Genomic DNA, 27,010 nt, shown 5'->3' on the forward strand with positions numbered 1-27,010 from the left:
TTAATAGACATATGAAAATAACTATGTCTAAAATTTAGATCACTCTCATGAGTCTTCATTAATTTTTTATAAGTTCTTTTCTCAGTATATTAATTTAAGAGTTTAACAAAATAAATGTTAATTTGAATATCTTCGTAGAAAAAAAAAATCCTACGATATAACAAAAGAAAAATTATACAATAGTTGATAATATTTATTTTCAACTTGTCACACCCCTCTCAGATTACCCTCTTAACCTAAAAGAAAATATGACTGCAACAGTTACCAACCCTTTTGCTGGCACTTACTGCCTAACCAACGTTTATAACCTGTATAGAAACCATGATATACAAACATTTTCAAATACATACTGAACAGAACAACCAAAACTTATCACATCCATCTCACATGGTTTTATAGACTATTAACATATACAACTTATGTATATTACCACTAGATGGGCCAACATACAACACTAGTCCTAGTATGACAGACACATGTGTACTAACAATTACAGAGTCATCAACCAAGCTTCTTTCAACCCGAGTCCTTGAGTGGTAGAGCAGCAGCAGAGTCGTCTTCTAGGAAATGACCACTACCTGGGGGAAAAACATTTTGAAAACCATGAGCTAGAAGCCCAGTGAGTGACTAACTTTTAAAACCTAAGTATCATACATAAAACTAATAATAAAACTGAAAGCTTTAACTGGAAACATAAACTTAGGCAACCATCATTCACATAAACATTAACATAATCAAACATATCTATACGTAGTTGGACTATTCCTCAGTTAAGAGTGACCCTCTTTCTCAACTCTCAATACTTATACTTAGCCTCTTATTTGAGAGTGAACCCTCTTGTCCGCTCTCTACCTTACTTAACTACATTACTACTTAGCTGAGAGAAGGAACCCTTTTGTCCAACTCTCCATACTACTCTAGGTTAAGGTGTGTCGCCTTTGTCCACAACCTTCCACCTAGCTATCCTCATACTAACCCAGGTTAAGGTGTGTCACTTTTGTCCATCACCTTACCTCATGCTAACCTAGGTGAAGGTCTGAAAAGAAAAGGAAGGATAAAAAAAGTAAAAAGAGCATGTTTTAACATGGTAGTATAAAAAATCCATGTTTCAAGAAGGCAACCAAAACTCTAAAAAATGTTTGGAAATATCTAGATACAAAGATGTCTTAGATTCCCATAAAACAAATACCGCAATCTTGATTCCTAGTATTTTGTAGAATTCTTGGATGCCCCACAATTATTCCCTTATAGTTTTTCTAGTACATGATATAGAGATGGCGGGGTTCGAGCTGCGAGTTGAGCTTTTATCGTTTCTGCATTTTTCTCTTATATATGTAATATTTAATTTATCTTATAGATTAAATTTGTATTTAAAAAATTAATAGAATAATCAAATACCATAAGCTTTGAAGTTGTATTCAATTAAATATGTGTTGAAGGATGAAAACTTTTAGGTGTATGATTTTAAGGATCTCCATTTCCCTTCAAAGGAATGAGGTGTCGTTAATGAGATTTTTTTAAATAAAAATAGATGGGAGAGGGTTTTATTGTAAATGTAAATAAGCTTTTTGTGTTATCAAGAATATCGATCTTCTAGACATCTTGGTAAATAATGGTAAATATGGACGTTATTGAAGGATTCCTTTGAAGGCTATGCATGTTAGTCAGCCCTTAAAACTATCACTAGTACAAAATTGGACAATAACGTTAGTCAAAAATCAATATTATAGAAGTACGATTTTGATTAAAGGTGCATCTTTAACACTATGATCATCTTCTTCGATGTCGGTCACCTTTGATGTTGATCCCATCTTTGATATCTGTCAACGTTTGTCCGATACTAAATATCAATTTTTGTGACTGACAATAACTATCATCGTTTATTTAATGAAATGAAATATCGTTTGCGCATGTGCAAACCTATATTTCTATTACAATATAAAAGCTAAATGACTTCTGTATACACAACTGAACTTTCATATTTGTGGATATATTAGAATATGAATTATCACCGTATATAAAGTTTAAATGTACAATAATAGAAAAGACACTATGAATTCACCCACATTTCCACCCTCTGATTTAGCATTATAAACACATGAAAATTGTCAATAACTTTCTATATACAAGGTTGTAATAAATTCATTTTCATTCTATATCAAGAAATTATCCTAACTTTTGTTAGAGATGTTGTATTGATAATATTTGTTTAAGTTTGGCAAATGTTATTTGGGGTGTCTCTGCATGTATTATACCAAACAGGAGGATTGTTTATGAAAATATTGATCCTACGAAATATATTTTCCCTATTTGAAAAATTTTGTCTGTAATCTTCTTGCAGATTTCTTGCTTTTATTGTGTGCAACTATTTTTGGAATCTAGGGTTGCTTATTTGTTTTTCCATTGTGCATACTTTAAGGATTTGTGATTGGTGTTTTAGATTGGTCATTCTGTTAAAATTACAAGCGCCATTGTCTTATGAGAAGAAACAAAGGTTGTGTAGCTATAGTTTAGAAGTTTACTCCGAGTCGCATTGTTAAATTTTTCAACATCTTGAGAAGAGATTTATAAGCTGGGGATCCTACGCTATTCAAGTGTAGTGATCTTTATTCGAGAGGGAAAGATAAAATTCTTGTGAGAGGGAGTCTCACGACTTAAGGGGAGTTTTCGAGAGGGAGTCTCAAGCTTAGAGGAAGCCTAAGTAATCCTTCACATTCCATATTTAGGGGGAGCTTATGTCTCAAATAGAGGTAAGGGGGAGCCTAGTTGTTTGATTGAGTGGTTGAGCTCTATCAGTATCACTATAAACCTGCATTTGTTATAGATAAGTACAACATTGTAATTACTTAACCTTTATATTAGTGAAATTATCTTTCTTGGGCATATTACCCTCAGACATAAGCGTATTTCATCGAACTGAGTTACCAAATATTGTTATCACTATTTTTATTTGGTTGTTCTCTTTATTCTAATGTTCTAATGTTTTAACGAATGCAACATTGTTCTTAACAACATCTTGGGTATAGAAGACAATCACTTATTATCAACCTTAAACCCCACAAAACAAAACAAGCTTTAGATAACTCAGGAACTAGGAAACCTAACTATATCACTCTCTTCATTGGGTTGGCACAGACCCAGGCCAATGATAAAAAGTGAAGGCTCAAGTTGGACTCAGGTCCAAATCGATAAGAGTAAGATATTGTTTAGACTTGTATCGAGCCGACTAGGGTTGCCCCAAACTTCACTATGGCTCAAACCCAAGGGTCAGAATTTTAAACTTGGATTAGGCCCAACCCCTTGAGCTTTTCTCTTTGGATAAAAGTTTGGAACGAGTTTGGGGTTTTGGCCGAATTGCCTATTGAATATTAATGAAATGTAATTAAAATTTATTAAAATTTATTTTTATTAAATGTATTTTATATTTTTAATACTTTTACATGATAAAATTATTGATGGTATAAATATTTTTTTAGTGTTTTTAATTGTCTTCAAAAGTAATATTAGTTTTTAACACTTTTTTAAAAAAATAGGTTAACTAAAACTATCATCTAAATATATTTAAAATAAAATTTTCAAAAATTTACTTTTTTAATATATAAAATATCTCATATAACTTTTTCAAACTCAATAGAATATGAGGAATCAAATTAACTAACCTCTACTCACGGCAGTACAATCTTTCCCCAGACGAAAGTTCTTAATTTTGGAACAGCTTAGAACTCATTGTTTTCTTGTTCCTAAGTCACCTTCTCAAATCAATGGCTTGCCATGTAACTTTAAAATGCACTATGTACGAAGGGACTTAGCAAACGCTTAAAGTCCAATACATGAGAAGCGTTTTCCACCATCCCTCTCCACAGTGTTTGATGTATTTCATGTTAAGCCACATGCCAATCCATTCTAAGATCTCAAACGGATACACTTTAAATATATATATGAAGTACCTATACATATGCTTACATATTTGGGTTGGTCTAATATTGTTCATTGGATAGGCTCAATGAGTCGATCCAAATATGGTCTAACAGCCCATGAGCTCAATTATAAAAAATGATGATACATACCTAATCCAAAGAATAAATGAGTTGGCCTCGTCAAATATTAACTTTGGGCCAATCTTGAATTAAGCTTGGGCTACATTTGAGACAGTCTTTGGACTTCGAGTCCGTTGATGAGGCTGACTAGAAACTGTAAAAAAGAGGAGCAAAAATATCTTTATAGAAGATGCACACACTAACATAAATCTCATAATCTTTCTATGAACTTATCTTTTTATTTGAGAGCATGATAAGCACATCCTTAGGCTTCTATGTTTCCCTATATAGTGCCAAATCCTCGATGTTGGATACTAGATGCTCGATGTGTTTCTACTCGATGCTCGATGCAAATTTCTTTCTTTGTTTGACGAGTATCTGTTGAATCCTTGATGGAACTTGATGAATACTGAACGATACTCAATGAGTCTTGATCTTTACTCAATGCAACTCGAAGGTCGAAAGGGCAGACTCGAAGCAACTCGATAGACAAAATTGATTCATGATTCAACTCGATACTCTGGATTTGATATGATTTGAAACAAGATTGTATTGCACGCGATTTGTAAAAAGATTACAGTCGAACGAATGAAGAAGATAAAGACAAGAAGAAGAAACACAAAAGTTTACATAGTTTGGCATGATTGCCTACGTCCATGGGATGATTCAAGTTCTTTTTCACTTAAAAGATTATTAAGTGAATTAGTTATGGAACGCTAGATCAAAAAACTCTTCACCTCCATCAAATTGTAATGTTTTATTTGTTCTATTTAATGCATTTTCAACTTTTGTCTTGATCTCTTTGAATATTTCAAAGGATTCAGACTTATGTTGCATTAAATAAACATAACCATAGCTTGAATAATCATCAATAAAGGTGATGAAATATTCAAACCCTCCTCTTGCTTTTACATTCATTGGACCACAAAGGTCTGAATATACTAACTCTAAGGGTTCTTTGGCCTTGTGACTTTTTCCCGTAAAAGGTCTTTTAGTCATTTTGCCTTCAAGGCATAACTCACATACAAGTAAAAATTAGGACAAATTCTAAGTCTTTTCTGTAACTACCACAATTTTAAATATTTCAATGTTATGGAGGGCTTTAATTGCTAACGGTCTTAGCCATAAAGATTGTTTTCCAATTCAACACAACAAATATTGACACTATTCTTTGAAATAAACACTTTATTCACAGAGAAATATATACAATAAGCCGGTCTCTCACCAACTCCTTCTTTGCGGTAGGTCATCTATCCGCATGAGTTAGCGTAACAAGAATGAATTTCTTGATTGTGGTGCCCCTTCTTTCCAACTTTCTAATAAACACTTCACACAAATTAAGTTCTTCTTCGAACCAGGAATTACATATAATTTTTCTAGCAAAATATATTTATTCTCTAAAGTTAACTGGAGACCTTCAACTGCCACAGTTGAGACAACGTGCCTAGTTCCAACCCGCATCGTCATCTTCCTAGCTCGTGTGGCAACCATTTTGTCTATGACTTTTGTTTTTGAAAATTTAGACACTACTTACACCCCCAAATTTCTTCATTTTGTTATCTATTTTTTACTAATGGTTTTAAAAACTTTGCAAATTAAAAAAAGTAGCTTTAAAAAAATTGTTTTTGGAATTTGGAATTTGACTAGGAATTCAATTATTATAATTAAAAAATATGCAAATCATTGTAACAAATGAGGAGGAGCTTAATTTTCAAAAACCCAAAACCAAAAACAAAATGATTAGCAATTAAAACCTTTGTTTGTTTGTTTTTGTTTGTTTTCTTATAAATCAAGTTTACATCACTATTTCTATCTTTTTTACTCCATTACCCACGTTTTTTTTAAACACATTTCGTAAACCAAACTAAATTATGAAGAAGTGTGATTGCTGTTCTTAAAAACTGAAGTACATATATGTGTTTTTTAGGAAAGTGAAAAACTTACCCAAAAAAGAAAGTGTAAACAACCATAATGTTCAGAAACCAAAAACTCATGAAAAATATAGTCTTAGAGTTTGTATCAATGAAATTATAATTTCAGGAAATTCACCATTAGATAAATATGTGATACTATGATTAAGGATTTAGTAGATAAAGGAAAAATATATACATTAACAGAGAAGAAAGGGAAATAATAATTAATCTCATACCTTGACCGAAGTTCCACAATTTAATAACAATTTTATTTTCAGTTTCCGGTTTTTGAAATTAAATTACGTCAGTTTTATCCTAATTTTAAAAATTATGATTTTCACATTTTTGTTAAATGAAATACTAGCAAAATAGTGTTTTTTTTTCTGTTCTTTTTATTATTATTATTTTTTTTTTTGTAAAATTACTATTCTTAATTTTCAAATTTTAGCTAGAATGTTAGATGACAAAACATAAAACGTACTGCAAGTAATATTTGTAAATTTCATTTTAAAAATCAAATAGTTATCAAATATTATTAAAACTTGCTTCTATTTTTGAATTTGACCAAATTTTCAACTTAGGATGCTTGAGATAAAACGTGCTTTCTATTTTTTAAAAATCAGTTTTTTACCGACTTGTAGGTTCTCCTAAAATCATATATGGTTTTAAATAAATTTTTAATTTTAATTCTATTCTTTACAATTTAGATTCATTTCGTATATTTATTTCTCTCACCTAATCAAATCTATATCTTCAAATTTTAAAATATTATATTATACTATTTTTTTAAAATATTTAAAAATTAATTTAAAATAAATAAAAATATATCATTCTAAACAATTATTTAAAATTATATATACAAAATTTTAGTAATAAACCTATTTTAACTATTATAACTAGAACAAGATACTTTAATATTTATTTACGAAGTGTAAATTCTAATATTAAATAAAAATGGTAAAAAATTGAGAGATAATAATAAAGAAAAGAGAAATATTAATTGAGAGAAAATAAATACGGCACATTTAAATCCAGTCTCTCAAAGTTTATTTTTATTGAAATTAGTTAAATAATTATAATAATAATCATGTGTGAATATATTCCCAAATTTTATGTTCAAAATCCTAATATATAATTAAAAATTTATGAAAAATCAACCATAAATTTGAGACTAAGCTTAAGATTAAGATTTAGTGAAGTATATAAACTTAAATTAGAAATTTTAAAATATTAAACTAAAATTAAATAATGACATTTTAACCTATAAACATCCATATATTTCTTTAAAAATATAAATTATCATAAAAAAAATTACATACTTTGATCGTGGTCTTTTTTCAGCCACTAAATATATAAAATTTATACATTTGATTAGAAAAATAATAAAGGTCCAAAAAAATTAATTGTGTGCTTTGAAAAATGAAAAACGATTTTTGTTATTATAAAAACAGTAAAACTTAATATTTTAATATCAAATTAGATTTACCAAAGGAAGAAACAAATACTCAAATCATAAATGATATCATTTAAATATCCAAACAACTCAATGAAATATGTTATTAAATGAAATCGATATTTTAAATTAAGATAAGATTAATTAATTTAAATATAAAACAATAGAAAAATTGCAATAGGTAGTCATTTGAATATGCTATTTTGTAGGTGTATCCCATATTCCATATTTTGTAAATATGAAAAACTTCAAATTTATATATATTTTTTATTAGTTTTAATTTCATATTTACCTTGAAAAGCCAATTGACAGAGAGAGAAAAATGGAGGGAGAAACAAATACAGAGAGTGAAAAACAGAGGAAGAAGCGGCGGAGGATCGGCGGCCGATGGCTAGACATGCTACAGGTTATGACGGGTGATTGAGGTAAGCGGCGAACGAGTGGTTGACAACAGATGGTATGGACTGCAAAGAAAGATAAGACAGAGAGAGGGAAACGAATAGAAAGAGAAAAATGGAGAGAGAAGTGTCGGAAGACTGGCGACTTGCGACAAACAACTGAACGTGTAGGGAGGTGACGACGGTTGACAGAGGTAAGCGTCGAAGGAGTGATCAGCGGCTGATGTTGTGGACAATAAAGAGAGATGTTGGGAGGGGAGGTCTATTGCATAAGAAAAAAATTTGTTTTTTTATTTTTAAAAAACTTATATCAACAAGTGTTTCATCAATATAATTAAGTACATTATTATCAAGTTTATCAATAGTATGTCAATCAAGTGTATCAGCACTATAAACGAGTGCATCATTTTCAAATTTATCAACAATATATTAGTCAAATGTATTAATAGTATATCAATCAAGTGTATCGCGCAAGATAAAAGAGTGCATCATTATCAAGTACATCAGTCAAGTTTATCAACAATATATTAGTGAAATGTATCATTATCAAGTATATCAATCAAGTGTATCAAGTTTATCAGTAGTATAAACGAACGCATGATTGACAAATTTATTACCAACATATCAGTCAATTGCATCATTACCAAGTATATCAAATATATCGATAAATTATATGAAGTGTATCAAGTGTATATCAATAGTAAAATCATTTGCGACATTTTACGCCTTTTGTATGTTGGTTGGACTTCGTTTTTATCATTTTTACAAACAATAAAATATGTGGGGTATAGACCTAATTAATGTAATTTTTTCCCATTTTTGCAAGTGCCCAAAATATCACGGACCTAACTTTCAATAATAGGAAAAAGTAAAAGTCATAATAGCATAAGATTAATAAGAAAAAGTAAAAATCATAAGGATAATAGCATCACACACCTAATTTATCAATCGGATTGAAGGCCTAAGGATCGAAAGTTTTAAGAAGAGAGTTTGCTCGAAGCATTCACGAAATAGCAAATATCAAGTGTAACTTCTCATGAGAAACGGTGTACCTTCATTTTCTTTGATTAATAGTAAATATTAACAAAATACAATGAAAAAAATATGGTTATTATAAGAGATGGAAAAACTAATTAATAAATTTTTTGAGAAAGAAAAAACTAACTAATAATTAATAATTACCATCACAAAAAGATTATGAAACCCTAAAATTCAATTATTTATATAATTATGTGGTGGTTTATGAAATAAAATTTGTTTCTTTCCATTAATTAGTCATGTTTGTTATTAAAAACAAAATATAATTGATACATCCTTTCTCTTTTCATTAAAACCCTGCTTTTAATTATAACATTAATGATAATAAATTTCAAAAGCTTTATAAGGTTTCCTCCTTCAACTATAAAAATGGATTTTTTTAACCATTTTTCATTACCAACCTAAAATTCATTATTTGGTAATGTGAATGTAAATTACTAGATACATATTTTTTTTAAAACAAATATAATTGAATAAATATGTTTTTAATCATTCTTTTTTAAAAAATATATGTTGCTCAATTTTCTTAAAAGTATTTTTTGACATATGAAAAAAAAAACTTCACAATACATTCGTAGAATTACCAAAGTTTTTATTGATTAAGAAAATCAAAATTGTTCGATAAAATTTATTGTTAATTATTTACTAAATTTTCATGCAATTGCGATTTCAATATCAACGTTTCCTTTAACAAAAAAATATGTATAGTAATAGACTAGTACGTTACATGAACACTTTAAAGGTGAGACTAATTCTAAGGTCCTAAATAATAACGGTTTTCAAATTGGTAAAAAAATCATACATGATGGAATGATCAAGTGACCAAGTTGAGTGAGAACATTCATATGCCTTCACAGAAGCATAAATTTCCCAAAGGTAAACACTACTCTACTCTCGATTCTAGACCTAATGGTTAAAGTCTGGGTAGGAGGCTTGTGAGGGTGTGTGAAGCAAAATAATAGATTAAATAATGTCGACATAAAAGGCTCCAAACAAGGTATAGTTTCTTCTAAGATCCTATATGAAAAAGGCCTCCAAATTGGTCAAAAGTTATACATGACAGAATGATTAAATTGAGTGAGGATTTTTGCCTAGACAGAAACATAAGCTCCTCAAAAGTCAATACAACTGCATCCTCGATTCTAATCCTATTAGGTAAAGCCTAGGTATGAGGCTAGTGATTGTGTGTGAAAGAATAAAATACACATTAAATACACAAAATAAAATTAAATAAAAAAAAGATTCAAGATAAAAGGAAAAAAGGCCGAACTCTTAAGATGGAACCCCACGTCCCCAATGGAGTCGCCAAGTTGTCGTCACGTACTTGAGACGACGGGAGCGGCTGACGTCCTAAAAAAGAGTTAATCTTAAATGAAAGTAAAAAGGAGTTGCCACCAATCCTTGTTACGGTGTGATTGGACACTGGAGTAAACTAAATAATTTTTAAGTAGAAGAAAGAAAAATGATCTTAAAAAACTAGAGTTGAGTACGGGAGTCATTTGTGTATCGAAAAGGTGTTAGTACACTACAATATCCGTCTAGAAAATGTTGGCCAAAATCCAAATCTTGAATTGGAATTATTCTTTAAAATAAAATTTGTTTAGAATATTTTTTAAAAAAAGTGTCTTATTTTACCCTCATTAGTTCAATATTTGATGTAATGATCCCATCAAATAAGTAGAAGAATTTCCATGAATTTGACTAAGTAAGAATTGAGGAAAAATTCCTCACATTAAGAATGTGAGAAATTATTATAATTTCTCAAAATTCGTCGTAAGAATAGCCTTTTATTAAATGAGTTTTTTTTAAAAAAACATTACTCTCCCAAAAAATATAATCCTTTACCTCAAGAATTTTAAGAAATCGGACTGTCAAATTTCCTAGGTTCCATCTTACGAAATTTTTTAGAAAAAGGGTAGTCTTTAAAAAAAACAAATTATTAGAAAAACTTTTCAAATAATATATTAGTTTTTTAAATGTTCAAACACACACAAAGGATTTAATTCAAATAAAGTTTTAAAAAAAGGTTTTAGAAAAGATTTAAAAACTTAAATAAACACTAGTACTTAGAAAATAAAATAAATTTAATATAAAGGATTTAATTCAAATAAAGTTTTCTTGCGCAAAGCGTTTACCCCAATCTTTGGTTTTTTGTATTTTTTGTTTGGTATTTTAGCGTTTGGAGGTTTGTATTTCAAAAACTCAACCTTTCTTTTTTTTATTTCAGAGGTTGGTTAGAATTTAAAGGATATTTGCATTTCGTCGACAGCAAAGATTGCATCCCTTTATTGTTCGTTTAAGGTTGTCCATCTGCCCTAAGGTGAGTTTTATCTTGATTTTGATTTTTTTTTTTGCTTTAATTTTTTTGTTTAGTTTTAGGTGTTTCTTATATTCGTTTTGTTTCTGTTATTGAGATGCCAGAAATAAAAAGAAATGTCTGCAATAAAAAATGTCATGGATGGTTACATGTGAGGAGAAGATCAATAAGGCCATGGATTTTGTTGTGCATAAAATGGGGTTGAAGCTAGAGGATATTGCAAACCCCTCTGTGATGCTCTTTAGTTTGGAGAAGAGGATAATTCCTAGGTGTTCTGTGTTCAAAGTCTTTATTCGAAAGGTAATAGTTTATCTCAATGGTGCTTCATGTACAATTTTCTGTACACCATAACTTCAGTTTCTAGTGTTCAATAATATGTTTATTTACCCTTTCTTACTGTTTTTTAAATAAAGGATTATTGGGTCCCTCCTTTCCAATTTGAATTACATTAATCACTCTAATATTGAGTTCATAGTTCCTTTGAAAGAAAAATGGAATCTGTCTTTCACAAATCTGTGCAATGAAATTAACCATTCAAACTTTGAACAATTGTTTAACATGTCCTCATCTTCAATCCAAAAGGCAATATAAAGTTATAAACAATAAAGTGTTCTGTTTTACCTTTTCTCACTTCATCCCTTCATTCTAAATTTCTCTCGTTCTCATCAAGAAATGAAGATTGAATCCGATAACCCATTTTTCTTTAGAAATCATAGATATGTTGTTCTAAAATTTGCCCTCTTTTTACTCTTTGCTTCACTTTCATTTCACAATTTTCTCTCTATTTCTTTCAGACTAGTTTCATTCTCCCTTTAGAACACTGTTGTTGAATCTCCTCTTGAATACACTCCCATTTTACAAGATTTGGCTCCAATCCAACCTCAAAATGGTGAAATTTTTTTGCCTGAATTTCAACATTTTAAGTTAACCATCTTCTTGATGTTTTGATGAAGTTAATGAGAGACAACTAGTTTCGTTGACACATAACTTGGTTTGTTGATACTGTGTGTTATGTTATGTTCTAACGAAACAAATATTTGACAGAGGAGTTGGGGAATTTTAATTTGAAGGTTAAGAAAAAGATTCTACCTAAGTAATTTCTATAATTTTGATATTATTTAAGACTTATGTTAAGATACAAGTAGTGTAATGATGAATTGGAATCCAGGATATATTGTGAAATGACTGTGAGCGGAAAGGTACATCCCGGTTCCAAGTACAATTTCAGGTACAATTTTGTAATTCCTTATAGTTTCATATTTAATTGTATCAAGGTTAGTACAATTAATATCGTTCTAATTCTCTCTCCCCTCTCAACACATGTCTTGATTTGATTAGAGAACTGAAAGACCTTTCTAATTGATCGTCTCTTTTTCATGCGACAATTCCCTTGTGAAGCTGAGTTTTTAATTTGGTGTAACTTCTCGACACATCACTTTATAAGCATGCGACTGTTTATTTTATATGGGTTAATCCATATTTTTTTGGTTGATACTTTCTTCTAGATACCTAGAAACTTGACTAAAGGTGAGAGGTCGTTTGAATGTAAGTTATATATTCTTCTTGATATTTTGCTGTTTGGAATAGGGATTTAATCCATATTCTCCTTGGACGTGACATATTAGGCTTGTATGTGAACCCCCTTATCCAAAAAAATAAAGTTTGATTTGGTGCTTTTTGTGTGATTGAAGTATGCTTATCTGCGTAATTGAAGTTTGATTGGAAGTCTAGTATGATTAAAATATATTTTTAAAGTTTTGTACATTTGAATTTTCTGATAGATTTTGAGTAATTTAAAGTAGTGTATCAAGTCTTCTTCTTAATGCTTTATTATTTCATTTCAAATTGTGCAGATTGGGTATCTGAAGCTTGATTTTGGAGCCATCGGATGATTTGAGGATCAATGGATTTGTGTTGTCAATTGGACTAATGGTTGGAAGGTGTTGGATGCTGTTGGATTGGTAATTCACTTTGGCAAATTCATGACCACTTGATGGGGTAATCAAAGACCATCAAACCTTCAATACTAGTTTTAATATTTTTTTTGGATTTGGTTTATGATAATGTTTGTACATTACTCTTTGTAATCATTATTCATCAAATTTTATATGGTGGAGAACTTGATTTTCTTTGTAGTTGAACTGGTGGAAATTTAGTTTTCTTTGTTGTTGAATTCATCGTGTTAAAGAAGTGAAATTTTTATAAAGAGATATTGGTGAAAATTTGGTTGATATATAAGATTGAAAATGCGTGTATTTTTTATTTGATTGATGAATGTATGTCATATATATACCAAATGTGGTTGTTGGATCAAAATACAGGAGAAATTATAGGTAAAAACGTCAACATTGTAGGTTTTATTAAAAAAATCACAAGCAAATTTCTTAACTATTTTTCTCGTCAAGATTATAGATATTCTTGACATGTTTAATAGATTAAGAACTCTGATATTTTTGACATTTTTAACATGTCAAGTAGGATATATCTTGATGTTTTGTCATTGTCAAGTTAACAAATTTTTTTGACGTTTTTTCCTTGTCAAGAACGCTCATATTCTTGACATTTCAAATATATCAAGTGTCAGTGTTTCTTGACTTTTTTAAATGTCAAGTGTCACTTTTCTTGACGTTTTTAAAACGTCAAGAAAACGACATTCTTGACACTGACTTCCTTGACGTTTTTAAAAAAGTCAAGAAAGGTCATTCTTGACATTTAAAACACTTCAAGAAACATTGTTTTTGTAGTAGTGTTTAAATGTAGTCATACTCATTAAATATACAAAATAAAATTAATTGTGTGTGCAAAAATACACAAAATAAAATTAAATACACATTAAATAAAATAGAAGGCTAGTGATTGTGTGTGCAAGAATAAAATACACATTAAATACACAAAATAAAATAAAATAAAATGATTAAAGAATAAAAAAATTCAAGATAAAGGGAAAAAATGCTGAACTCTCGAGATGGAACCCTAGTCCTTAGTGGAGTTGCCAAGCTGTCGCCACGTGCCCGAGACGATATGGAGCGACTAACATCCTAAAAAAAGGTTAATTTTAAATGAAAATAAAAAAGAGTTGCCATGAATCATTTTTGCTATGTGATTGAACACCGAAATAAACTAAACAATTTTTAATTAAAAGAAAGAAAAATGGTCTGCAAAAACTAGAATTGAGTTCGAGAGTAATTTGCGTATGGGAAGGTGTTAGCACCACACAATATCAGTTTAGAAAATGATGGCTAAAATCTAAATCTTTAATTTGAATTATTCTTTAAAATAAAATTTGTTTAGATTTTTTTTTTTTTTTTTTTAAAAAAATAAGTGTCTTATTTTATTCCTCATTGCTTCAATATTTGAAGTAATGATTCCATAAAATAAGTGAAAGAATTTTCATGAATTTGACTACATTAGAATTGAGGAAAAATTTCCCACCTCAAGAATGTGAGAAAGTATTATAATTTCTCAAAATCCGTTGTAGGAATAACTTTTTAATAATTGATTTTTTTTAAAAAAAACATTACTTAAATTTATTTTCTCAAATCTCAAACTCTAAAAGATATGATTCCTCACCTCAATAAATTAAATAGCATAAAATAACATATTAAGATTTGAATAAAAACATATTGGAGATGGATCTCAGACTCTCAAAGAACAACTCCTCACTTCAAGAATTTTAGAAAATTGAACTCCCAAATTTTCTAGATTCCATCATCGAAAATTTTAGAACGTCCTTGAAATAAATATTTAAGAAAAGAGTTTAAAACTTGGATTTTTTTAGGAGAAAGTTGGGTATTTAGAACCCAAAACATTACTCCAAGTGTTATTTTTTATTGACTTTTATTTTAAAATTGCAATTTCACCAAACTTGTCATATCCCTAAAAAGAAGGACAAATTTTGGGATGCCAAAACCAAATTTAAAATTTGTCCATATTTGTTTAGTTTTGTTTGTTTGTTTGTTTGTTTTTTTTTTTTTTTACCTTAACTAAATTGGTTACTTTAACCAAACTTATAAAATAAAAGTTAAAAAGAGATAAAAAAAATTAACATAAAAAATTAAAAATCATCAAATAAAAATTAACAAAATTAAGACAAATTATATTAATAATTAAATTTACTTTAAATAAGGTCGAAAAAAAATAGGTGACTACAACATGCCCTCTTTGTACATCCTTGTAGAATAGAAGGTGGATGAAGGTATAGCCACTATTTTTTTGAGATAAAATAATTCAAAGGTATTGATGATGTCAAGGGCCAGGGATAAAACAAGTGTCTCATGGCGAGATAAAAGTGTCATCACAGCAAAAATAAAACGCTGGGGGCTAGGGATAAACAAACACCACCATAGCAAAAGATGTCAACCACTAAGGATAAACAAGTGCCACATGACAAAATAAAAACACTAGAGGCCAGGGATAAACAAGCGTCATCGCAGCAAAAAGAAAACACTGGGGTCAAGGATAAATAAGCACCGTCATAGCAAAAGGTATCAAGGGCTAGGAATAAACAAGAACCTCATGAAAAAATAAAAGAGTTGGAGGCTAGGGATAGAGAAAGTAGCAAAAAGATGTCAAGAGCCAGGATAAACAAGTGCCACATGATAAAATAAATCGCTAAAGGACAGAGATAAACAAGTGCCATTGTAGCAAAATAAGACGCTGAGGGCTATGGATGAAAAGCACCACCATAACTAAAAATTTGATGATAAAAGACATTTATGAATGTATGTTCGCATGTATATGCTTGCTAAAATATGCTTATTTTAGTAGTTCTTTTCAACCCTTCTCTAGATTGTTTTCAAAAGAATAAAACAAATTAAAACATACAAAATAACTCGTTTACTTTTCCACAAAAGTTGACAATTGGGTACCACAGACTTGAGTTGTAAGCAGGCTTCTATCTTTCATTGAAAATCTCCTGAAGTGTTTACTTACCAAATAAAATACCATCTCCAATCTTTGGGACCAATAGTAAAAAGGTGGATCTCTAGAAGACCAAATGATCTTGTAACTTAAACCTTGATCTTCTCAACTTTAAAGGCAAAGTCTATCTTTTCTTGAAAATCTACCGAAGTGATTACTTACTAAATAAAATACCATCTCTAATATTTGGGACCGATGGTAAAAAGTGAATCTCTAAAAGACTAAGTGATCTTGTAACTTAAACTTTGATCTTCTCAACTTTGAAGGCTAAAGTCCTTTTTTAATCTTTAAATACTTCATAAGAGAAGACTTTTTCATAGGTTTTTATATAATTGTCTTTGATAGCTTCAATAAAATGAGAGATCCTTTCAAATTGTTCCTTTTCTCTAAGCAATAGTGACAAATATAACATGTCTTGCAATGTAATCCGCGTCTTTAAATGTAGTCATACTCATTAAATATACAAAAGAAAATAAAAATAAAATTAATTGTGTGTGCAAAAATAAAAAAAAATTAAATTAAATACACATTAAATAAAATAGAAAGTTAGTGTGTGCGCAAAAATAAAATACACATTAAATACACAAAATAAAATTAAAATAAAATGATTAAAGAATAAAAAAATTCAAGATAAAGGGAAAAAAGGCCGAACTCTCGAGATGGAACTCCATGTCCCTCGTCAAGCTGTCGCCATGTGCTTGAGACGATGCGAACCAATCAACATCCTAAAAAGTGGTTAATTTTAAATGAAAAATAAAAAGGAGTCCGAATCCTTTTTGCTGTGTGATTGGACACAGAGTAAACTAAACAATTTTTAATTAAAAGAACGAAAAATGTTCTGCAAAAACTGGAGTTGAATTCGGGAGTCATTTGCGTATGGAGAAGGTGTTAGCACCCCATAACATCTGTTTAGAAAACGGTGGCCAAGATCTAAATCTTGAATTGGAATTATTGTTTAAAATAAAATTTGTTTAGATTTTTTTTTTTAAAATTAAGTGTCTTATTTTAACCCTCATCGTTTCAATATTTGAAGTAGTGATTCCATAAAATAAGTGGAAGAATTTTCATGAATTTGACTACATTAGAATTGAAGGAAAATTTCTCACCTCAAGAATGTGAGAAATTGTTATAATTTCTCAAAATCCGTCATACGAATAGATTTTTAATAATTGAGATTTTAAATAAAACATTACTTAAATTTATTTTTTATTGGGATACCCCCAAATTTCCTAGATTCCATCTTAGGAAATTTTTTTAAGAAAACAGTTGTCTTAAAAAAAGAAATTATTAGAAGACCTTTCGAAATAATATATTAGTTTTTTAAATATTCAAAAACGCACACAGGATTTAATGAAGTATCATAATAAATTAAATAGCATAAAATACCATGGATTTCGTCAACAGAAATTTTAGAACAACGTCCTTGAAATAAGTATCTTTCTTTTCTTTTTTTTTCGCACAAAGATAAGCACTATAACAGTTAAACTATACTCATTTTGAGAAAACAAATATTTAAGAGAAGAGATTAAAACTCATTTAATAAAAGTAAAAAATCTTTGAAAATACACCTAAAAGTGTTGAAAATGCTAGAGAAGAATGTCAATGCTAGAGAACAATGTCCATCTGTCTGACTTAACAACTGCAAATCTCCCTCTTGATTACTTAGGTATGCGTTTAGGGGGCAACCCTAAATCTATGGATTTCTAGAAGCCCATTATTGAGAGAATCGATCGCAAGTTGGATGCAAGGCAGTACTCATACATTTCCAAAGGTGGTAGATGGACTCTTATACAAGCAGTTCTTAGTAATCTTCCTACATACTACTTGTCTCTTTTCAAAGCTCCCATTACAGTTTGCAAAGAGAGTGAAAAGAAATTGAGAAATTTCCTGTAGGAAGGGACTAATTGCGCTGGTGGCTCTCATCTAGTTCGATGGGATCTGATCACTCGTCCTAACGAAAAGGGGAGCCTAGGAGTGGATAAGATTAAAATTAAAAACAATGCTCTTCTTGGGAAATGGCTTTAGCGATTTCATAATGAACCGTTTCAGCTTTGCCGATCTGTTCCCGACAAATGTAAGTTCACCAGTGCTAGATCCCCATGGTTTGAAATATACAAGTTGAATTTCATTGTTTGCAATAACATACAATGGAAAATCCGTAGTGGATCGGATACTTTGTTCAAGCTCGTTAAAACAGCTGCATCCTGTACACATCTCGGTTAAAGAAGCATGGAATGTTGCCTTAGCTAAGTGATCTCCTTCCTTCCGTAGGCATCTTTTAGACAGAAAGATTGACTTCTGGAATACTATGTTTGTTGGATGGTATCGCTCCATGGAGGATAATGAGCCCAATTATGTGAGATGGACTCTGGCATCCAATGGTTCTTTCTTGGTTAGCTCCCTGAAAGATGTTATTTACTGTGATATTTTCCAGCCCACTCCTTTGGAGGTTGGCTCTTTGTGGAAGAATTGCCTTCCTAAAACTCAATTGGGGTGTTCTCTTACCGTCCCAGATAAGTATGATTCTCTTATTTGTAGTCACAAACTACTCAGAATTAATGGTCAAGTACACTTCAAGACTCAGGAAAACTTATATGTTTAAGGCTTCAAAACTCTTAAATTATTGACCTAAAGGCAGCTCAATCTTGTAAATGATAGTTGTAAGGAACTAAACGATCGTATGGACGACAGTTGAAGAGCTAGACAATCGTATAGACGATGCGATGCGGAACTAAATGATCTTGTAAAAAATATGATAGGAACTAAATGATCGTGTACACGATACTTAAGTAAGTGCTAGACGATCGTAGAATAAAAAAGAGAGAACGCAATAATTTAAGTTGTTCAGCCAAAGGCCTACGTCCATTGTGCAAATTGGGAGGGTCTCTTTTATTACTTCTTCAAACTTATTACAAAATGAATGCCTTGTTTTCTCTCGTTCTTCTCTTATTCGTTTTTTTTTATAAAGGCGTTCTTGGTCAACGAAGAAGCTCTGGTGGTTACAACAATATAACAGAAAGAAGACAACAACATGCAACTACCTGCAACTTCATTTCTTGTCTCCGGTTCTTGTAACATCTCTGCAAGGCCCATGGCGAATCTCTCGAACATCTTTTTATTACTTGTTATTCCCGACAAATATGAACTCTGTTTTATAGGTACATAGAGGCTGTTTATTATTCCCATTCTTTGGATGCCATCCTCAGCATCTTTATGCATCTGAAGACCAATTATAGAAGGAACACAATGTTGAGTAATCTTATCGGTTCTTCCTTGTGGTGTTTTTGGTCGGAAAGCAATGATCGGACTATCCAAAATGGTGGCAGGACTGCAGGGTATTTATGGAAGGATATTCTTAATTTAGCTTCTCTTTGATGTTCTAAAAGATCGCTCATTTGTAATTATGGCATTGCCTCCATCTCTCGTAACTGGAGAGCTTTTCTTTAACCTTTTTCTTCACTTATGACTTTCGAGCTTTCCTCTAGCTCACTCTGTATACTTTCTAATTTAATGAAGCATCATTTTTTTTCTTGGGACATGATGGGGTGTTAGAGAGATGTCAACCTAATTGAGATGTCTTGGTACATCTCGTGATCCCTCTTGTCTTGTGAATATTTAAAAAAAAAATGAATGATGACGACTCCAAAACTTTTATTTTAAGAGACTCTTAAAAAAAACGTTAGTCGTTCCACGTCAAGATCACATTAAGACATACGTTAATATATGTTAAGAGAGGAGAAGAAAGTAACTTAATTATATTTAAGTTAATTAAATATGTTTGAAGTTATTAATTGTGGAAGTAATGAATACCATACAAGAAATACTTCTCCATCTCTCTACATAATACAAGATTAAGAATAATTTTGAGTGGTTGAAACAAAAAGTACTATAAAGAAATTAAGTTCCAAAAGTTGTAGAAATGATCATGAGTACAAAATCTTGTTTAGCTATCCTTTTGTTATTGTTGGCATTGGTAATGCAGGGTGAACCATGCTTTGCATACCGCTTTAGTCGTTGGAGGGTTCGAGTATTTAACAACATGAAAAATGGAGAAACATTGTTCATTCATTGCAAATCAAGAGACGACGATTTGGGACTGCATTACCTCGATGTCGGAAAGCAACTTACATGGAGCTTTAGAGAGAATCTATGGTCCTCGACACTCTTTTGGTGCTACATTCACAATAAAGATGGTCATGTCTCTTTAGAAGTGTTTAATGCTTATGATCCTAACTTATACTATAGATGTCAGGGGTTAGAGTGCATTTGGTCAATAAGGGAGGATGGAGTCTATGTGAGAAATAGAGCTTTTTACAATCGATTTGAATTGATAGGTAAGTGGGAGCCTGGTTGGTAGAATTCTCTTTTTATCTAATAAATCGTCGATATGAGCATAGCTCATCGTTATAGCTCAAATAAAAGGTCAAATCATATTAGAATATCCACTCCAAATGTTATATCAATTAAAAATTCTATAATATCTCTTACTAGAATCAAAACAAATAATGTTATTTTACTTTCTTTTCTCTGTCTTGGGTGGTCTTTCAACCAATTTTTGAGATACATTTAAATTTTGGTTAACAAATTTTTCCCCTTTTATAGCCTTGTCAATGTTAAAATTTATTAATTGTTAGATGAAAATCTTTTCAATGTTATGTCCTTATTAAATGTATAATATTCATTAAAATGAGGATTACTTAATATTAAAACGTTAAAAATATATATATATAAAAAAAAAGGACAGTTGCAAATATAGACATTAGACCCAAAGTATTAATAGATATGATATAATGTAAAAAAAAAAAAAAAAAATCAAATATAGCCAAATTTTAATAGTTTATCTGTGATAGACCATATTATTGTATCAGTGATAGATCATATTACTAGTAAAAGACTATCAACAATAGAAGTCCATCGTTTATAGACTTGGTTATATTTGCATTTTTTTTTAAAATGATGTTATACACTTGGTGATTATTCTTAAAAATGTTACTAATTGTAATTACCCAAAAAAAGTTTAAAATGTGTTTATATGTCTTAAATTTTGTGGGATCTATTTGAATGGACTAAAATACCTTTTTTTTCACTTAATCGCTTTTTAAACACTTAAAATGTCAATCTAAACGGGTGAGAAATTATATCGATATGAGGCGGGCCAACTAGGTAAAAGCCAATTTGAAAGGTAAATATTACCAACTCGAAAGTTATGGTTCGATTTCCTACCTCCACAGTCGTTATTAATTAAGAAGACCTAGTAAAAAGAAGTTTTATCTTTTATTCTTTAATTTCCAGAATTTTATGAAAACGGTTCACTTTATTATACCTTGTATATTGAATGTTTATTTAGTACTGGTGCATTTAATTGGACAGGATATAAATTTTATGAGGCCATGTTTTCTTTATAATTTAATGAATGCATTCAAGGAGTTTTTTGAAGTTGAAATCTGTGTTACATCTGAAATGTTATGATTATTTCTAGTATGCAGTACTTCTTTTGTTGATCTTAATTATTTTACATTTACAAATATTCTCTTAATGGTAGTATACTCTATTTCATTTTAAAAAGATGCTAATATGACAACCAATTTATGAGAGTAAGATACTTTCGAAAGGATGCTATAGTAGTATATGAAAATTTCCCATCTCCATCCGGTGTTGAACCAAAAAAAAAAAAAAATGTTAGAATGAAAGGAAAATCAAAGTATCATTGGATGAGGCAAATTGCAAACAAAACAATTTATTTAAACATTGATAAAAGTATGAATCAGGTACGAGTGAAAATAAATCGCAAAAGCAAATGAAATAAAGGTTATCTAACATAAGACGAAACTTGTTACATATGATGTTTCAGTATTTCAAGAAACATCACAAATAAATGCGAAATTAAAGCTAGAATAGAACACAACATCTGATAACCCATGGGGGATAGTGTGCCACTAATGTAAAGTAAAAAAATGATGTACTTATCTGTAAATAAATGATAATTACAGTGACACTCGAATAGCTCAATATAAAGAACAATCACTTAGGTTTCCCCTAAGTGTGAGACTCTTTCTCAATGAAACTTAGGCTCCCTCTAAGTATGAGATCCTCTCACCTTCATCGTACTTAGGCTCCCCCTAAGTATAGGAATATAAATGAATGATCACATAGATTCCCCTAAATATGAGACTCCTTCTCAAATTTAATCTTTCCCACCTTCTTGTGAACGCACCTTCACTTGAAGAACTTAGGCTCCCCCTAAGTTAGAGAAATCCTTCTCGAGTAATGATGTCTTAGGTTTCCCCTAAAATAGAAAATCCATTCTCATGCAATGATTTCTTAGGCTCCCCCTAAGACAAAGACAACCTTCTTTTGAAGAAAAAGTTTCAACATTAATTTGGAGAAACAACTTCAAGTTCAATGATAATTAAGAATCAGAGTTGCAACATTCGACCACCACAAAAAACAAAAGGCTTCAACAAAAACTATTCAAAAGCGTCAACCCTAGAAGTGAACAAAACCACAAAATATATATATATATATATATAAGATATTCAAGAAAGGAATAAATTATCTCCCTAGGAAAAAAAATATAGCAGACCACAAATTTTGCATAAAAATCTTGACAAATAAGTAAAAAAATATTTTGCAGAATTTTTTATCTGTCACGTTATAATGTCCTTTACAATGTCAAACATGTTGTAAGATGTGTCACACATATTACCAAAATATGTTGTTCCAATTTTTCCCGTAATAAATAAGCCAACCATACTATGATAACAAACACCCAACACTACGAGAAAAAGACGATCTCCCAACGTTAAAACAATCGTCAGGAGTACAATCATTTGGAGATATAATATCTCCGAACGTTATACAACAATCGTCGGGAGTTAGTACTAACTTCTGACGGTTACATAATACACGTCGAGAGTTAGTAACTAATATCAGGTCTAAAATTGCCTTCCTGAAATCCCTTTTGTCTTCTACCTTTCCCCTCCTTTCGAAAGCCACTCCCCTCAGATCATTGATCAGCGTTGGGCCATTGAACACTACACCGTGGTTGAACATCGTCAAACTCTATCTACCTCCCTGAAATCCCCTTTCCTCATTGCCAGGTAATCTCTCTTTCTTTCATGGCTATGTTTAAGGTATTTTGATGGTGAAATCAAGATTTGTTTAGGAATTTTGATGGTGAAATCAGGGTTTGTTTATTCTCTTTTCATGGTTGTTTTGATGGATTCTGTTAATTTAGGGCAAAGAAAATCATTGTCATTTAAAGATGGATGTTTATTTTCTTTGGCTTGTTTTTTCCTCGCAAGTTAAATATATGTAGGTTTTTTTTAATCAAAAAGAGGAAAGTTGATCGGCAAAATTCAAACTTTATATTTCAAAGTACTAAATTTGGATTTGATTTGAGTAATTTGAAAATGGGGTTATATTTTTATTTTTTGGATAAGGAAGATTATTGAAAATATGGGATGTGTGACTTTTGACACAAAAATATCCAAAAGAAGGAAAAGAAAATTTGGATTGTGGAATCCAACATTTACAGAAACTCACATGTATTTGCCTTTCCCTTAGGCTCTTGGCCTTGGCTTGCTTAAAAACTAGAGAATTTGTGCCTTTGTCACAAAACCCTAATATTGTCTTTCTTCTTTTAACCCTTTTTTCTTTTTACTAAAATCAACCCTTTTGAGATTATATTAATTTGTTATGCATTTGGGTCAATATCATCCTATAGTTTTGGACAGAAAAAGCTATGTCGGGCCGAGAAATAGTCAAGTATAGCAGTCTTCCAATGAGTCTCCGATACAATGTTGCATCAGGAATGAGGGTACCAACATCAAATTGGAGCTTTAAAACCGGATCAAGAGGTAGAGGAGCCGGTTTACAAGCCAACAAACCATGATCTTCTAGGAGCTGCAATGTATAATTCCGTTGTGATAGAAGAATACCCTGAGATGATCTTGCAATTTCAAGGCCCAAGAAATACCGAAGAGACCCTAAGTCTTTGAGCTTGAAGGCCTCGTGCAGATGATCTTTAATATCATGTAGTACAGGTAAAGAAGCACCGGTAATGACTATCTCATCAACATAAACAAGCAAAGCAACAAAGGATTGAGCAGAACTTCGAGTGAATAAGGAGTAATCGGACTTGGACTGAGAAAATCCCAAGTAAAGGAGTGCCTTTGAGAACTTGTCAAACCATTGGCATGATGCTTGCTTAAGGCCATATATGGATTTATGCAAGCGACAAACAAGATGCTCCCCTGTTTGTGAACAACATTGTGCTTGTAACCCAAGGGTAGATCCATGTATATCTTTTCAACTAGATCACCATGTAAGAAAGCATTATTAGCATCTAGTTGAAGTAGAGACCAACCTTTTAAGACCGCAAGAGTAAGAAGTACTTTGACAGTAACAAGCTTGGCAACAGGAGAAAATGTCTCGATGTAGTCGAGGCCTTCTTGCTATGTGTATCCCTTGGCTACTAACCGTGCCTTGTAGCGGTCAATGGTCCCATCTGCACGATACTTGATTTTGTATATCCATTTGCATCCAATAGAGTGTTGGCCTTGAGGTAAGGGCAGAACAGACCAAGTACGGTTGGTTTCCATTGCTAGAAGTTCATTGTGCATAGCCTGGCGCCAATGTTCATGAGAGACAGCCTGGTGATAAAACTGAGACTCATATGCGACTGAGATATTAAGGGCAAACATCTTGTAGATAGGATTCAGTCTGTCATAAGATAAAACAACTTGCAAAGGATACTTAGTAACTGTCTGCTGAGAATAATTGTGTAAAAGGAGGTTGCAATGATAGTCCCTGAGATATGAGGGTGGTTTAGTCGTCCTTGTAGAGCGGCGACAGTGAGAAGAATTGTCAAGTAAAGACAGATGGGGCTGATCAGTGACTGCAGCATCATCATCAGCAGGTGCAAAGGGAACAAAGGGAGCAGTAGGTTGAGAAACGTCATGTGAAATAGGCTGGTCAGAAAGCTCAGGAGTAGTAGAAGCAGATGAGGAAGAGACTTCACTGCTGGATAAATCACCTGAAAATGGAAGTGATAATGGTAAAACTAGATCAGGAAAAGGGTCAAGTACCTCTGCTTGAGAACTGATTTGATGAAAAGGGAATATGTCTTCATGAAACACAACATCCCTTGAAATAAAGAATTGCTTCTTCTCAATGTCATATAAGCGATAGCCCTTGATGCCAGTGGGATATCCCAAAAAAACAGAGGTAATGGCTCGAGGCTGAAACTTGGTCCTGTGAGAAGGTAAAGTAGAGGCAAAACAAAGATAACCAAAAGTTCGTAGTGAAGTATAGTCAACATGTTCAGCAGTCAAACAATAGTAAGGTGTTTGCCAAGACAAGATATGAGATGGAATGCGGTTGATCAAATAAGATGCGGTCAATATACACTCTCCCCAAAACAAGATAGGTAACCAAGCTTGAAATAATAGAGATCATGCGACATTTAACAAATGTTGATGTTTTCTTTCTACTACCGTATTTTATTGAGGCCGTTCAACATAAGAAAACTGATGGAGAACACCTTTGGCAGCAAAAAAATTAGTAAAGGCCAGTTCTGGTGCATTATCCGATCAAAAAGCTTTTATGGAAAAACCATATTAAGTTTTAATCAAGTGAAAGAAGCGAAGGACAATAATAATAGCTTCACTTTTGTTCCTCATAAAAAAGCCCAAGTGTACCGAGAATAATCATCAACTAGTGTTAAAAAGTAACGATATCCGGCATGAGTAGGTTCATTGTAAGAGCCCCAAATGTCACAATGTATAAGATCAAAAGCATGAGTAGCAAGTTTATTATGGCTTTGAGAAGACAGTCGTTTTTGTTTTGTTAGAATACTAATCATGCATTTATTACAAGTACTATCCATGTTTACATGTAAAATGTCTTTTAGGAAGCTAAGATGTTTATATGATGGATGTCCAAGCCGATTATGCCAAGTACAAGCAGAGAATATAGTAGTGGAAGAACAAACAAGTTCTGTATTATGTGAAAATGAATGTAAGGACTTATCAACTGATGCTTGCAACAAGTATAATCCATTCCATTTGTTAGCCTTGCCAATCGCCTTCAAAGAGTACTTGTCCTAAATGAGGCAAAAATCACTAAAAAAAATGTAACCATGACGGGTAGATAGAAAGTTAAAGAGCTTATGGAAATTAAGTTGAAGCATAAATCTGATATATATAGTACATTCTGTAGCATGATATCTGTACTGATTTGAATATCCTCAACAAATTCAACCAGAAGCTGAGACTGATTAGGCAAAGTAACAGTTTTCGGTTTAATTTGTCTTAGAGTAGTGAATAGGACCTTATTTTGACAGATATGAGCTGATGCACCAGAATCAAATATCCACTGATCAGAAGATATATCAGAAAGAGAACAAATACCTGCAACTTGAGTTGTAGGAGTGATAGAATTTTCCTTATTGGACGTTGCTGCTATGGTGGCTGTTTTGGACTTGTTGAGATGGGACTGGAGCATAGCTAATAAGCCTTGGCATGTTCAGATGTTAAAGAGGATAAAGAATCAGAATGATCTACTCTTGCTGATTCGGGAGGTTTGTAAAGCTTGTGCCCTGGTGGATATCCATGGAGTTTGTAACAACGATCAACAGTATGCCCTTAAATATTATAGTGGGTGAAGGTCGGTCTATCCTTCTTCTTGTTTTGATTAGTGTTGCGAGAATAGCTTGGAGCAGTCTGGTGGGAAGCAGAAGAACCATTTTTCACAAGAAGGGCAGTGGCATTAAATGAAGATATCGCATTGCCAAAGGATGAAGAATAAGCTTTCTGGTCAATCTCCTTTGCAACTAGAGAGAACGCCTGATTGATTGATGGTTCTGGTTCCATTAGTAACAATTGAGATCTGATAGGAGCAGATGAATCGTTTAAACCCATGAGAAAAGCCAT

At 31.5% G+C, this 27,010-nt stretch overlaps 1 protein-coding gene across 1 annotated transcript; it reads right to left on the minus strand.

The window, feature by feature from the left end:
* Positions 1-516: 516 nt before the first annotated feature.
* On the minus strand, positions 517-27,010 carry LOC150035841 (uncharacterized). The gene is made up of 7 exons (XM_090313960.1): positions 26,821-27,010; positions 26,289-26,593; positions 25,778-26,181; positions 24,563-25,331; positions 23,875-24,221; positions 19,118-19,404; positions 517-578 (listed from the first exon to the last, which is right to left on the minus strand). Exons 1-7 carry the CDS (start codon positions 27,008-27,010, stop codon positions 517-519), a joined length of 2,364 nt encoding a protein of 787 aa, XP_090170086.1.

The sequence above is a fragment of the Benincasa hispida genome, chromosome 5 (genome assembly GCF_027475165.1).
Source record: "Benincasa hispida cultivar pf3 chromosome 5, pf3_genome.v1.1, whole genome shotgun sequence".
Taxonomy (NCBI): domain Eukaryota; kingdom Viridiplantae; phylum Streptophyta; class Magnoliopsida; order Cucurbitales; family Cucurbitaceae; genus Benincasa; species Benincasa hispida.

What these genes read in the sequence shown, in the direction of transcription:
- LOC150035841 (XM_090313960.1), bottom strand. Translation starts at nt 27,010, where the DNA reads ATGGCTTTTCTCATGGGTTTAAACGATTCATCTGCTCCTATCAGATCT. An exon ending in CAGATATCATGCTACAGAAT is followed by an intron (nt 26,182 to 26,288) that starts GTACTATATATA and finishes TGCCTCATTTAG; the next exon opens with GACAAGTACTCTTTGAAGGC. An exon ending in GACAAGAAATGAAGTTGCAG is followed by an intron (nt 579 to 19,117) that starts GTAGTTGCATGT and finishes TTTTTCCCCCAG; the next exon opens with GTAGTGGTCATTTCCTAGAA.